Consider the following 15,215-nt stretch of genomic DNA (forward strand, 5'->3'; position numbering starts at 1 on the left):
TCTGCATATCTGAGGTTATTGATATTTCTCCCAGCAATCTTGATTCCAGCTTCTGCTTTATCCAGCCTGGAATTTCACATGATGTACTCTGCATATAAGTTAAATAAGCAGGGTGACAATATACAGCCTTGACGTACTCCTTTTCCTATTTGGAACCAGTCTGTTGTTACATGTCCAGTTCTAACTGTTGCTTCTTGTCCTGCATACAGATTTCTCATGAGGCAGGTCAGGTGGTCTGGTATTCCCATCTCTTGAAGAATTTTCCACAATTTGTTGTGATCCACACAGTCAAAGGCTTTGGCATAGTCAATAACGCAGAAGCAGATGTTTTTCTGGAACTCTCTCACTTTTTTGATGATCCAGTGGATGTTGGCCATTTGATCTCTGGTTCCTCTGCCTTTTCTTTTTTTATTTTATTTTTTTGAATTTTTTCATTTATTTTTATTAGTTGGAGGCTAATTACTTTACAATATTGTAGTGGTTTTTGTCATACATTGACATGAATCAGCCATGGATTTACATGTATTCCCCATCCCGATCCCCACTCCCACCTCCCTCTCTACCCGATCCCTCTGGGTCTTCCCAGTGCACCAGGCCCGAGCACTTGTCTCATGCACCCAACCTGGGCTGGTGATCTGTTTCACCCTAGATAATATACATGTTTCGATGCTGTTCTCTCGAAACATCCCACCCTCGCCTTCTCCCACAGAGTCCAAAAGTCTATTCTGTACATCTGTGTCTCTTTCTCTGTTTTGCATATAGGGTTATCATTACCATCTTTCTGAATTCCATATATATGTGTTAGTATACTGTATTGGTGTTTATCTTTCTGGCTTACTTCACTCTGTATAATGGGTTCCAGTTTAAAAATATGGAACGTTTCACGAATTTGCGTGTCATCCTTGCGCAGGGGCCATGCTAATCTTCTCTGTATCGTTCCAATTTTAGTATATGTGCTGCCGAAGTGAGCACTCCTCTGCCTTTTCTAAATCCAGTTTGAACATCTGAAGTTCACGGCTCACGTACTGTTGAAGTCTGACTTGGAGAAGTTTGAGCATTACTTTGCTAGCGTGTGAGATGAGTGCAATTGTGCCGTAGTTTGAGCATTCTTGGCATTGCCTTTCTTTGGAATGAAAACTGACCTTTTCCAGTTCTATGGCCACTGCTGAGTTTTCCAAATTTACTGGCATATTGAGTGCAGCACTTTCACAGCATCATCTTTCACGATTTGAAATAGCTCAATTGGAATTCCATCACCTCCACTAGCTTTGTTTATAGTGATGCTTCCTAAGGCCCACTTGACCTCTCATTCCAGGATGTCTGGCCCTAGGTGAGTGATAACACCATCATGGTTATCTGGGTCATGAAGATCTTTTTTTGTATAGCTCTGTGTATTCTTGCCACCTCTTAATATCTTCTCCTGTTAGGTCCATACCATTTCTGTCCTTTATTGTGCCCATCTTTGCATGAAATGTTCCATTGGGATCACTAATTTTCTTGAAGAGATCTCTAGTCTTTGCCATTCTGTTGTTTCCCTCTATTTCTTTGCACTGGTCACTGAGGAAGGCTTTCTTCTCCGTCCTATTCTTTGGAACTCTATATTCAAATGGGTATATCTTTCCTTTTCTCCTTTGCTTTTAGCTTCTCTTCTTTATTCAGCTATTTGTAAGGCCTCTTCAGACAACCATTTTGCCTTTTTGCATTTCTTTTTCTTGGGGATGGTCTTGATCACTGCCTCCTGTGTAATGTCATGAACCTCTGTCCATAGTTCTTCAGGCACTCTGTCAGATCTAATCCCTTGAATCTGTTTGAATCACAGCAAAATATGTTGTGAGGAAGTAATCAATTGCTGTGACATTCCCAGTTACTTTATGCAGAAAGTTGCTTTCAAAAGATTTCTAATACATAAAATGTGCTTAGAGATTATTAGCTTGTATATAAGTTTCCTAATTTGAAGCTGTTTTAAAATTATTGAGGAGCATATTGGTTATTTTCTGGAAAGTGAAAATAGAATAACCAATGTATAAGAATGGTTCATATAAGATATTAAAACAAGGCAAATTAAGAAGTTTTGGCAGGAGTAGCTTCTTCTTTCTGTTGAGATTTAAGAATAGATGGAGAGTTAATGTGCAGAAGAACACAGGGACAGCATCCAGCTGGCAGAATCAAAGCAAAGCAGATTCTTTTTCCTAAACTGTGGTGAAGGTTCTTCTGGAAAGGGCTGATGAAGTCAGGAGCTGGTTTTATAGAGAAAGCTAAGGAACAGGAGAGCAAGAGAGGTTTCTGAGGCATACTTGAGTGAATCCACATATTAAAAAACAAAAGCGTTATAAAAGATCCTGAAGTCTAGCTTTTGCCAATGTTCTCTGTCAAATTATCTACTGCTGTGGTTGGTGCTAAATGGCATATCCTTTGCTTCCTTCTGCTTTTGTTGTTGTTTAGTCATTAAGTCATGTCCAACTCTTTGACACCGAGTGGATTGTAGCCCGCCAGGCTCCTTTGTCCAGGGGATTTCCCAGGCAAGAATACTGGAATGGGTTGACGTTTCCTTCTCTAGGGGATCTTCCCGATGCAGGGATCAAACCTGCATCTTCTGCTTTGGCAGGTGGATTCTTTACTACTGAGCTACCTGGGAAGCCCCCTTTCTGCTTTTATCCTCTCTGAACTCTCTTGGATCTGGCTCACCTTGGTTTTTACATAGGTGTCTAGGGAACTGTTATAGAGTTTGAAGGTTACTCTTCTAAGTGGAGCAAAATTTAGAATGGTAATTTGGGTTGATAATAACGTCAGACAAAGAGAAGTTCCATTTTGTTTCTTTTTTGAGGCCTTCATCCTCCTGTTTTGGTCTGTACTTGATTGCTTTCTTGTCCTGCTTGTGCCACTGTGGTTCTAGAGCAACTCTCCATCTTACCAGAGTGTTTTCCCCAGGATCCTCTGTGTTTCATGGAGCCTAGGTGTTCATATTTCTGTTGGGGAGGATATTTTAAGACTCTGTAAATATGGAATGTCAATTTCCATTTTCACACTTGATGGTTAGATTGGAAATGATTGTCTCTCAAGTTTTATTCAAGTTTTGTCAGTTTTTTATGACTTGTCTCTACCACCTCCCTCCTCCACTGCCACCTTGGATGTTTGTAAGATTTTCTTTATATTCCTGGTGTCAGAAATTTCAGGATTGTAACTTGGTGAGCGAAGAGTGAGCTAAGTCGCTTCAATCGTGTCCAACTCTTTGTGATCTCATGGACTGTAGCCCGCCAGACTCTTCTGCCCATGGGATTCTCCAGGCAAGAAAACTGTAGTGGGTTTTCCTCCAGGGGATCTTCCCAACCCAGGGATTGAACTGGTGTCTCTTGTGTCTCCTGCATTGGCAGGCAGAATCTTTACCACTAGCGCCACCTGGGAAGCTCTTGTGACTTGGTATGGGTCTTATTTCCCTCGTTGTGCTGGACACTTACTCTGTCCTCCCCATCTTGAAATTTCATCCTTCAGATCTAAGAAAAATCTTAGATAATTTCCTTCTCTCTTTTTTCTCTTTTCCCTTTCTGGAAATCTTTTGGTTAGCTCTTGGACCTCCTGAATTAATTCCGTAATTTTCTTATATTTTCCATCTTTTATTGTTACCATTTGTTTTATTTCTGGAATTTTTTTTTTTTTTTTTTTTAAATATGGAACGCTTCACGAATTTGCGTGTCATCCTTGCGCAGGGGCCGTGCTAATCTTCTCTGTATCGTTCCAATTTTAGTATATGTGCTGCCGAAGCGAGCACTGGAATTTTATTTCTGGTACTGTATGTTAAATTTCAGAGTACTCTCTTTTATTCTTAATATTCCTTTTAAAAATTGGCAGTTTGTTCTTGCTTCATAGTTTTAATAACTTATTTTCCTCAACATATTGATTATACTGGTTACAGTTTTATTTTGAAATTTCCTTTTGCTGTCTGTATAATCTCTGTTTCCTCTGTATTTGCTGTGGTCTCCAACTTTTGTAATGAGAGGTTTTTTTTTTTTTTCCTTCCAATTTCTATTGACTCTAAGCTGTCAAATCATTTTAGTGTCATTTCAGATACTAATGAGCTGCTTGAAGGCTGCATCTTAAGAGATTTGTTGACTAGCGTGCTTTACTGTAAGGTGATCTGAGAGGGACCCGTTCTTTCTTTGGGAGAAACCAACACATAGGTGCCTTTTTTTTCTGGAAACTGTTTAGTTTCTCTATTAAAAAGTCTTCCTATCTCTTGCTTGCTGGGAATAAACTAGGCTTTCATTGTTTAGGGAGCCCATTTGCAAAAGAGTGGGACGATTACATGATTAGTAAATGGTGAAGGAGGTATAAACTTAAGTTGTGTGGCTTCAGAGCTTTGCTCTGAGCTACTGATTCTTGCCTTCTATGTTAAAATCTAAGTGGGGCATCATAGCCTTTTATATCAAGTTTTTTGTACTTACTGTGTGCAGTAGTAGCCTGTTTCGCTCCTATATATAGCTTGGTTAGGAACATTATGTGTATGATGATACTCATTTATTTCCACATTGGAGATTTATAATTTGTTCTTAATTTGCAGCTTTTTTCAAGGAGCAAACCTCCAAGGGGCCTGTATGTTTATGGAGATGTGGGTAAGTGTGTTAAAATAAGTTTTAAGTGGTCTGAACAAAAAATTTCCTAACTTTCACTCAGAGATAACTTCCATTTCTATCTTTCAACCCACCACCAGCAGGAATAGGATGGGTGAGGTAAAATAGGGAAGAGGAGAGGATTGCAGATTTCTTAGTTTTTACTTTTATTTCTCATGGGCTGTGACTGCAGTTGAAGGCATGATTAGTTAGCATGTTAGGGTGCAAACATTATTTAATGCATAAAGTGAATCCATCTCAGTGACAGAAATCATCTCTAGATAGGTTATTTGATAAATCAGAATCTCATTGCTCAGTGCTATTTGACTCCGCTTAATAACTTAAAACGATAAGTTGCTTGTTTTACTTTTAATTTCCACTAATACTTCTACTCATAATCTAAACTCTTGCCCCTAATTTAGTTATCTTTAATCTAGTGATGAGTGGACATTCTAAACATATAAGTGGTAACATATCCTTCTTGCACTTCCAGTCATTGGGCATGAAGACTCATTTTCTTGGAAACTTTGTGAACTGTCAGTTTCTGTGATATGTGGGCATGCTCAGTCATGTTTGATTCTTTGCAGCCCTGTGAACTGTAACCCGGCAGGCTCCTCTAACCATGGAATTTTCCAGGCAGGAATACTGGAGTGGGTTGCCATTTCCTACTCTAGGAGATCTTCCCGACCCAGGAACCCACATCTCTTGCGTCTCCTGCATTGGCAGGTGAATGCACCACCTGGTAAGCCTTTCTGTAATAGATTTTCCTAATCAGTTGTCTTGCTTCTTCCTTGACTTCATTATTGATGAAGTTGTCTGTTTTCTGGTTTCGATTTTCCTTCAACCAAATCCAGTTGTTCTAGTCCTAAACGTTTCCCTAGTTATCCACCTTCACTGATGTCATGAAGGTGGTTCTTCTGTCATCTGGCCTTGTGGCTTGTCAATCACTTGTTTATTTGGCATACTCAAAATATTTGATGTAATGAGGTCAGTTTTCAGTTCAGTTCAGTCGCTCAGTCATGTCCAATTCTTTGAGACCCCATGGACTGCAGCAGTTTTAGTCTTTGACTGATCAACAAGCTTCAGACTCCCCTGTAGCCATGACAAATTTCCATTGTGAGGAAGCTGTGGCAGAGGTTTATTATCTTAGTAAGAATTTTAGGATAATAAAAATAATAGGAGTTGAATAAGTAGTCACACTGCCTTAAAGGTCAAACTGTTCTGTTCTTTCCTTGGTCCTCTCTCTTACTCTAATTTGTTTGTTAATGCCTCTAAATGCCTGTTTTACATTTCTAGATTTAGCAAATCTAATAAATGATTATTGTTCAGTTTTTAAAAAGGGAATGATAGAGATTCTTGAAGTTCTTTTATCTTTCTAAATTATTAAAAAATTTTTCTTTGGAGTTTAGCTGCTCTACAATGCTGTTAGCTTCTGCTGTATAGCAGAGTGAGTCAGCTATATGTTCACATATATCCCCTCTTTGTAACTGCAGAGCATTGAGTAGATTTTCCTGTGCTATGCAGTAGGTTCTCCTTAGTTTTCTGTTTTATACACAGTAGTGTATATATGTCAGGCCCAGTCTCCCAGTTCATCCCATCCACCCTTTCCCCTCTTGGTGTCCATACGTTTGTTCTCTATGTCTTTGTCTCTATTTCTGCTTTGCAGATAGGTTCATTTGAACCATTTTTCTAGATTCCACATATATGTGTAAATATATGGTATTTGTTTTTCTCTTTTAAGTTCTTGGAACTTGTAGATGTTAAAAATGTGAAAGAATCTCAAACTATTCTTTTTCTTTGTTCATAAGCTAATTGGTATTTCTGAGACCAATGTATGCTTACCTAGCATCTAATTTATATCAGGTACTCGATCAGGTTTATGTGTCTGCACCTTTGGCTATTGCTAGTCGATCTCATTCTGTAGTCATTTCTCATTTTTTTGCCTCTTTGGAGAACATTTACTTCCTGTACCTTTACTTTCATGTTCAGTCATTGCTAAAATCAGAATCTTTGTTTCCCATGTTACTTTAACCACTTAACCATAAATGATGATGGTTAGTAAAGCACAACTGTTTCCACTTCTGCAAAAGGACTTAAAAAAAAAAGCACAAATATGGAGGTTGTTGGATTTTAGTTTTGAAAATACAACCATATTCTAACAAATTGAAGGGAGGTACAATAAACATAATTCATCTGAGTGTTTGAAAGAATTAGAAAAGATGTGATAACATGGTATATTCACGTAGGCTGGATGTGTGGTAATCTTTGGCTACGCACATCTTCATAATATAGAGAGGGGAAGAGAAAGGAATTCTGAAACAGGAAGTGAGGTGAACATTTTGGTGGCTTTACTCTTTAGTTTAGAATTCTTACAAAATAGATAATAAAAGATAGGTCAAATTTTCATTTTGTGGGGCTTGCTGGCTGGGAGAGTAGCCTCGGAATGTCTTCACAAGCTCTTATTCTTTATTATTTTTCTTTTTTAGACTTGGGAAACAGGTATTAAATTTAAAGAGACTTGATGGAAAAGATGTCTGTTTTATAGCAATCTCTTTTTTTCCTGCTCTTGGCTTGGGCTCTGTTATACCCACTTAACTCTGCTCTTATCTTCATAGGTGTGTTGAGATAATTGATCAGATAGGCTAGAGAACCCCAGGAACACTGATATCATCATGGTTCAATCTCGAGATGTTTCATTAATAAAAAGCTTATTATATCTCATGCAAAAACCAAAAGGTGCAGTAGTAGTGTTTTGTGGCTCCATTCTTATCCTACAACTGGCTTTCTTACAGCAAGGTTCCAGCTCTGGACTAACAATGTGTGATGATGACAGGGTTAATGATTTCTCTCATATATTAGAAGAGAATAAAGTCCTTTTTTGCCGTCTCCTGGTTTAACCTCACCTGTTTCACACTGGTAATTTTACCAGTGGAAAGGTAGACTGGTTTTAAGGTTAGGAGTTGGAAAGCAAAATTCTGCTGAGTGGGAGGCAATGATGGAAGATACCACTTCCAACTTCTTCTATGGGGGAGTGGGGGGGAGGAGGGTTTCAGCTGTGAAAGGACACCACTAGAGGGGGCTCTTGAGTAATCACTTTTGGCTTCCCAGCTATGGGCTTAAAAATTACAATTTACTAGAGTTTACATAGCTTCCCAGGTGGCACTAGTGGTAAAGAACCTGCCTGCCATTGCAGGAGACATGAGACGCAGCTTCGATCCCTGGGTTGGAATGATCCCCTGGAGAAGGGCATGGCAACCCTCTCCAGTATTCTTGCCTGGAGAGTTCCACAGACAGAGGAGCCTGGTGGGCTACAGTCCATGGGGTTGCAAAGAGTCGGGCGTGATTGAAGTGACTTATCACGCACTGGAGTTTTAAGTTTTATAAATGACTCCCCTAGTAAGATTGTCTTATCTTGAGAAAATTACAAGGTTTTACTTAGGATTCTATAGATGCCAAAGCAAAACTGTGAGGTAAGGGAAATTTAGTGTTGGTTCCTTCCCTACTTTTACCCAACATTCTTCCAGTTACTTGACAAATAAGCACCTGCCTTGTGCCAGGTTGTCTGTTGTTTCTGGAAATGTAATGGTGAATGAAAGCAGACACAGCCTTTGCTCACTCAAGGTTTACAAGCTGTGGCAATGGCTTTTTTGGGCGTGGCTCATAGTTAGTAATTTACTTTACATCCTGAGGTAGTATATGCTCGGGTGTGTTCACACCACACACATATAAACTTCTTTATCCTGTAGGATTTCCTACAACCTGGACATTGCTGATGCACACTGAGGTGTGATGTGAGTCTTCCAATTTTGTCTTTTTCAAGGTTATTTTGGCTATTTTATTGCCTTTGCGTTTCCATCTTCATTTTAGAATTAGTTTGTTCATTTAAAAAAAAATCCTGATCCTGAGATTTTGACAGAGAGTATGTTAAAGACATGTTAAAGATCAATGTCATCAGCAGATGAATGGATAAGGAAGCTGTGGTACATATACACCATGGAATATTACTCAGCCATTAAAAAGAATTCATTTGAATCAGTTCTAATGAGACGGATGAAACTGAAGCCCATCATACAGAGTGAAGTAAGCCAGAAAGATAAAGACCAATGCAGTATACTAACGCATATATATGGAATTTAGAAAGATGGTAACGATAACCCTATATGCAAAACAGAAAAAGAGACACAGATGTACGGAACAGACTTTTGGACTCTGTGGGAGAAGGCGAGGGTGGGATGTTTCGAGAGAACAGCATCGAAACATGTATATTATCTATAGTGAAACAGATCACCAGCCTAGGCTGGATGCATGAGACAAGTGCTCGGGCCTGGTGCACTGGGAAGACCCAGAGGCATCGGGTAGAGAGGGAGGTGGGAGTGGGGATCGGGATGGGGAATACATGTAAATCCATGGCTGATTCATGTCAATGTATGACAAAAACCACTACAATATTGTAAAGTAATTAGCCTCCAACTAATAAAAATAAATGAAAAACAAAAAAGATCAATGTCTACAGAGAATTGATAACTTAAAATATTGAGCATTCCAATCTATCAGCATGGGATATTTCTTAATTTTAAAATATTTTCTTTAATTTCTTCCTTGTCCTTCACTATCTTCCAGAGCTTGATCAAACTCATGTCCATTGAGTTGGTGATTCCACCATCCAACCATCTCAGCCTCTGTCATCCCCTTCTCCTCCTGTCTTCAATCTTTTCCAGCATCAGAGTCTTTTCTAATGAGTCAGGTCTTTGCATCAGGTGGCCAAAATATTGGAGCTTCAGCTTCAGCATCAGTCCTTCCAATGAATATTCAGGATTGATTTCCTTTGGGATTGACTAGTTTGATCTCCTTGCAGTCCTTGGAGTCCAAGACTCTTGAGAATCTTCTCCAATACCACAGTTCAAAAGCATAAATTCTTCGGCGCTCAGCCTTTTTTGTGGTCCGACTCTCACGTCCATACATGACTATTGGAAAAACCATAGCTTTGACTAGATGGACCTTTGTTGGCAAAGTAATGTTGCTGCTTTTTAATATGCTGTCTAGATTTATCATAGATTTTCTTCCAAGGAGCAAGTGTCTTTTAATTTCATGGCTGCAGTCGCCATCCACAGTGATTTTGGAGCCCCCAAGAATAAAGTCTGTCACTGTTTCCACTTTATTCTCTCTTATTTACCATGAAGTGATGAGCCCGGATGCCATGATCTTCATTTTTTGAATGTTGAGTTTTAGGCCAGCTTTTTCACTCCTCTTTCACCTTTATCAGGAGGCTCTTTAGTTCTTCTTCGCTTTCTGCCAGAAGTGTATTGTCATCTGCATATCTGAGGTTATTGATATTTCTCCCAGCAGTCTTGATTCCAGCTTGTGCTTCATCCAGCCTGGCATTTCAAATGATGTACTCTGCATGGAAGTTAAATAAGCAGGGTGACACTATACAGCCTTGACGTACTCCTTTCCCTATTTGGAACCAGTCTGTTCTATGTCTGGTTCTAACTGTTGCTTTTTGACCTGCATACAGGTTTCTCAGGAGTCAGGTCAGGTAGTTTGATATTCCCATGTCTCTCTTTTTTTTTTTTTTATTAGTTGGAGGCTAATTACTTCACAACATTTCAGTGGGTTTTGTCATACATTGATACGAATCAGAATCAGCCATAGATTTACACGTATTCCCCATCCCGATCCCCCCTCCCACCTCCCTCTCCACCCGATTCCTCTGGGTCTTCCCAGTGCACCAGGCCCGAGCACTTTTTTTTTTTTTATCAGTTCATTTCAGTTCTTTTTTTTTTTTTCAGTGGGTTTTGTTATAAATTGATATGAATCAGCCATAGATTTACACGTATTCCCCATCCCGATCCCCCCTCCCACCTCCCTCTCCACCCGAATCCTCTGGGTCTTCCCAGTGCACCAGGCCCGAGCACTTGTCTCATGCATCCCACCTGGGCTGGTGATCTGTTTCACCATAGATAGTATACATGCTGTTCTTTTGAAATATCCCACCCTCACATTCTCCCACAGAGTTCAAAAGTCTGTTCTGTATTTCTGTGTCTCTTTTTCTGTTTTGCATATAGGGTTATCGTTACCATCTTTCTAAATTCCATATATATGTGTTAGTATGCTGTAATGTTCTTTATCTTTCTGGCTTACTTCACTCTGTATAAGGGCTCCAGTTTCATCCATCTCATTAGGACTGGTTCAAATGATTCTTTTTAACGGCTGGTAATATTCCATGGTGTATATGTACCACAGCTTCCTTATCCATTCATCTGCTGATGGGCATCTAGGTTGCTTCCATGTCCTGGCTATTATAAACAGTGCTGCGATGAACATTGGGGTGCACGTGTCTCTTTCAGATCTGGTTTCCTCAGTGTGTATGCCCAGAAGTGGGATTGCTGGGTCATATGGCAGTTCTATTTCCAGTTTTTTAAGGAATCTCCACACTGTTTTCCATAGTGGCTGTACTAGTTTGCATTCCCACCAACAGTGTAAGAGGGTTCCCTTTTCTCCACACCCTCTCCAGCATTTATTGCTTGTAGACTTTTGGATAGCAGCCATCCTGACTGGCGTGTAATGGTACCTCATTGTGGTTTTGATTTGCATTTCTCTAATAATGAGTGATGTTGAGCATCTTTTCATGTGTTTGTTAGCCATCTGTATGTCTTCTTTGGAGAAATGTCTGTTTAGTTCTTTGGCCCATTTTTTGATTGGGTCATTTATTTTTCTGGAATTGAGCTTCAGGAGTTGCTTGTATATTTTTGAGATTTATTCCCATCTCTTGAATTTTCCAGTTTGTTGTGATCCACACAGTCAAAGGCTTTAGCAAATGGTATTGTATGTTAACATTTAAATTTCCAGTTGATCACTGCTAATATGTAGAATCAATTGATTTTTTTATGACTTTGCTAAATTCAATTACTAACTCTAGTGGTTTTTTGGTAGCTTCTTCAAATTTTTTTTGTGTATGCAATCATGTCTGTAAATAAAAGCAATTTACTTTTTTCCTTTACAGTGTCTATGCCTCCAGTTCAGTAGTTGTTTTTCTTGCCTCATTTCATTAGCTAGGATGCAGTACAGTATTGAATAGAAGTCATGAGAGTGGGTGTCCTTGTGTCAAATTTTAGGGAGAAGTGTTCAGTCTTCCCTAGTAAGTATGATGACTTATAGATGTGTTGACTATAGGGTGTGTATGTGTGTGTCTGTGTGTGTGTTAATGTACTAGTTTTTTGTTGTTGTTGTTGTGGCAACATATATATAATATAAAATTTACTATTTTAACCTTTTTAACTGTACAGTTCAAAGGCACTAAGTGCATTCAAATTGTTGTGCATACATCACCTCTGTTTGTCTCCAAACATTTTCGTCTTCCCAAACTGAAACTCTGTACCTATTAAACAATAATACCCCATTCTATAACCCCTCCCTCCCAGTCCCTGGCAACCAACATTCTCCTTCTGTCTCTAGGAATTTGACTACTTTCAGTTCAGTTGCTCAGTTGTGTCCAGCTCCTTGTGACCCCATGGACTGCAGCATGCCAGGCCTCCCTGTCCATCACCAACTCCTGGAGCTTGCTCAAACCCATGTCCATTGAGTTGGTGATGCTGTCCAACCATCTCATCCTGTGGTCCCCTTTTCCTCCTGCCTTCAATCTTCCCAACATCAGGGTCTTTTCCAGTAAGTCAGTTAGTTCCTCTCATCAGGTGGCCAAAGATTTGGAATTTCAGCTTCAGCATCAGTCCTTCTAGTCAATATTCAGGACTGAATTCCTTTTGGATGGACTGGTTGGACCTCCTTGCAGTCCAAGGGATTCTCAAGCATCTTCTCCAACAGCTTCAGTTCAAAAGCATCAGTTTTTTGGTGCTCAGCTTTCCTTATGGTCCAACTCTGACATCCATACATGACTGCTGAAACACCATAGCTTTGACTATACGGATCTTTGTTGGAAAAGTAACATCTCTGCCTTTTAATATGCTGTCTAGGTTGGTCATAGCTGCTCTTCTGAGGAGCAAGCGTCTTTTCATTTCACAGCTGCAGTCACCATCTGCAGTGATCTTGGGTCACTCACTGCTACCTTAGGTACCTCATATAAGTGGGATCATATAATGCTTACTTATCCTTTTGTTCTGAATCATTTTATGTAGCACAGTGTCTTCAAGAATCATCCATGTTGTTCAATTCAGTTCAGTTCAGTTCAGTCGCTCAGTCATGTCCGACTCTTTGCCACCCCATGAATCGCAGCACGCCAGGCCTCCCTGTCCATCACCAACTCCCGGAGTTTACCCAAACTCACTGCCGTCGAGTCGGTGATGCCATCCAACCATCTCATCCTCTGTTGTCCCCTTCTCCTCCTTCCCTCGATCTTTCCCAGAATCAGGGTCTTTTCAAATGAGTCAGCTCTTTGCATCAGGTGGCCAAAATATTAGAGTTTCAGCTTCAACATCAGTCCTTCCAATGAACACTCAGGACTGATCTCCTTTAGGATGGACTGCTTGGATCTCCTTGTAGTCCAAGGGACTCTGAAGAGTCTTCTCCAACACCGCAGTTCAAAAGAATCAATTCTTCGGCACTTAGCTTTCTTCACAGTCCAACTCTCACATCCATACATGACCACTGGAAAAGCCATAGCCTTGACCAGACGGACCTTTGTTGGCAATGTAATGTCTCTGCTTTTTAATATGCTATCTAGGTTGGTCATAACTTTCCTTCCAAGGAGTAAGCATCTTTTAATTTCATGGCTGCAGTCACCATCTGCAGTGATTTTGGAGCCCCCAAAAATAAAGTCTGCCACTGTTTCCACTGTCTCCTCATCTATTTCCCATGAAGTTATGGGACCAGATGCCATGATCTTAGTTTTCTGAATGTTGAGCTTTAAGCCAACTTTTTCACTCTCCTCTGTCACTTTCATCAAGAGGCTTTTAGTTCCTCTTCACTTTCTGCCATAAGGGTGGTATCATCTGCATATCTGAGGTTATTGTTATTTCTCCTGGCAGTCTTGATTCCAGCTTGTGCTTCTTCCAGCCTAGTGTTTCTTATGATGTACTCTGCATATAAGTTAAATAAGCAGGGTGACAATATACAGCCTTGACGTACTCCTTTTCCTATTTGGAACCAGTCTGTTGTTTCCTGTCCAGTGCTAACTGTTGCTTTCTGACCTGCATATAGGTTTCTCAAGAGGCAGGTCAGGTGGTCTGGTATTCCCATCTCTTGAAGAATTTTCCACAGTTTATTGTGATCCACACAGTCAAAGGCTTTGGCATAGTCAATAAAGCAGAAATAGATGTTTTTCTGGACCTCTCTTGCTTTTTCGATGATCCAACAGATGTTGGCAGTTTATTTTCCAAATTTACTGGCATATTGAGTGCAGCACTTTCACAACATCATCTTTCAGGATTTGAAATAGCTCAACTGGAATTCCATCACATCCACTAGCTTTGTTTGTAGTGATGCTTTCTAAGGCCCACTTGACTTCACACTCCAGGATGTCTGGCTCTAGGTGAGTGATCACATCATTGTGATTGTCTGGGTCATGAAGATCTTTTTTGTACAGTTCTTCTGTGTATTCTTGCCACCTCTTCTTAATATCTTCCGCTTCTGTTAGGTCCAAACCATTTCTGTCCTTTATTGAGCCCATCTTTGCATGAAATGTTCCCTTGGTATCTCTAATTTTCTTGAAGCGATCTCTAGACTTTCCCATTCTGTTGTTTTCCTCTATTTCTTTGCATTGATCTCTGAGGAAGGCTTTCTTATCTCTCCTTGGTATTCTTTGGAACTCTGCATTCAGATGGGAATATCTTTCCTTTTCTCATTTGCTTTTTGATTCTCTTCTTTTCCCAGCTATTTGTAAGGCCTCCTCAGACAACCATTTTGCTTTTTTGCATTTCTTTTCCATGGGGGTGGTCTTGATCCCTGTCTCCTGTACAATGTCATGAACCTCCATCCCTAGTTCATCAGGCACTCGTCTATCAGATCTAGTCCCTTAAATATATTTCTCACTTCCACTGTATAGTCATAAGGGATTTGATTTAGGTCCTACCTGAATGGTCTAGTGGTTTTCCCTACTTTCTTCAATTTCAGTCTGAATTTGGCAATAAGGAGTTCCTGATCTGAGCCACAGTCAGCTCCCACTCTTGTTCTTGCTGACTGTATAGAGCTTTTCCATGTTTGGCTGCAAAGAATATAATCAATCTGATTTTGGTGTTGACCATCTGGTGATGTCCATGTGTAGAGTCTTCTCTTGTGTTGTTGGAAGAGGGTGTTTGCTATAACCAGTGCATTCTCTTGGCAAAACTCTATTAGCCTTTGCCCTGCTTCATTCCGTACTCCAAGGCCAAATTTGCCTGTTACTCCAGGTGTTTCTTGACTTCCTACTTCTGCATTGCAGTCCCCTATAATGAAAAGGACGTCTTTTTTGGGTGTTAGTTCTAAAAGGTCTTGTAGGTCTTCATAGAACCGTTTAGCTTCTTCAGCGTTACTGGTTGGGGCATAGGCTTGGATTACCGTGATACTGAATGGTTTGCCTTGGAAACAAACAGAGATCATTCTGTCGTTTTTGAGATTGCATCCAAGGACTGCATTTCTGACTCTTTTGTTGACCATGATGGCTACTCAATTTCTTCTAAG

The 15,215-nt window shown here is 40.0% G+C and overlaps 1 protein-coding gene and 2 non-coding genes across 8 annotated transcripts in view; 1 reads left to right on the plus strand and 2 right to left on the minus strand.

The window, feature by feature from the left end:
- AFG1L (AFG1 like ATPase) overlaps positions 1-15,215 on the plus strand; it is a 189,356-nt gene that overhangs the window by 42,827 nt on the left and 131,314 nt on the right. For all 6 annotated transcript variants that reach the window (XR_006263997.1, XM_043439635.1, XM_043439637.1 and 3 more), the window contains exon 3: positions 4,556-4,607. Coding sequence is in view for 5 of the 6 variants with exons in the window: in XM_043439635.1 (XP_043295570.1) it covers positions 4,556-4,607 (52 nt within the window). In the remaining variant the exon portion in view is untranslated. The remainder of the gene's footprint in view (positions 1-4,555; positions 4,608-15,215) is intronic.
- On the minus strand, positions 866-972 carry LOC122422956. The gene has a single exon (XR_006264040.1). It is a non-coding gene; the product is annotated as a U6 spliceosomal RNA (small nuclear RNA).
- Positions 3,660-3,766, minus strand: LOC122422970. The gene has a single exon (XR_006264054.1). It is a non-coding gene; the product is annotated as a U6 spliceosomal RNA (small nuclear RNA).

This window comes from Cervus canadensis, chromosome 20 (assembly GCF_019320065.1).
Source record: "Cervus canadensis isolate Bull #8, Minnesota chromosome 20, ASM1932006v1, whole genome shotgun sequence".
Classification (NCBI taxonomy): domain Eukaryota; kingdom Metazoa; phylum Chordata; class Mammalia; order Artiodactyla; family Cervidae; genus Cervus; species Cervus canadensis.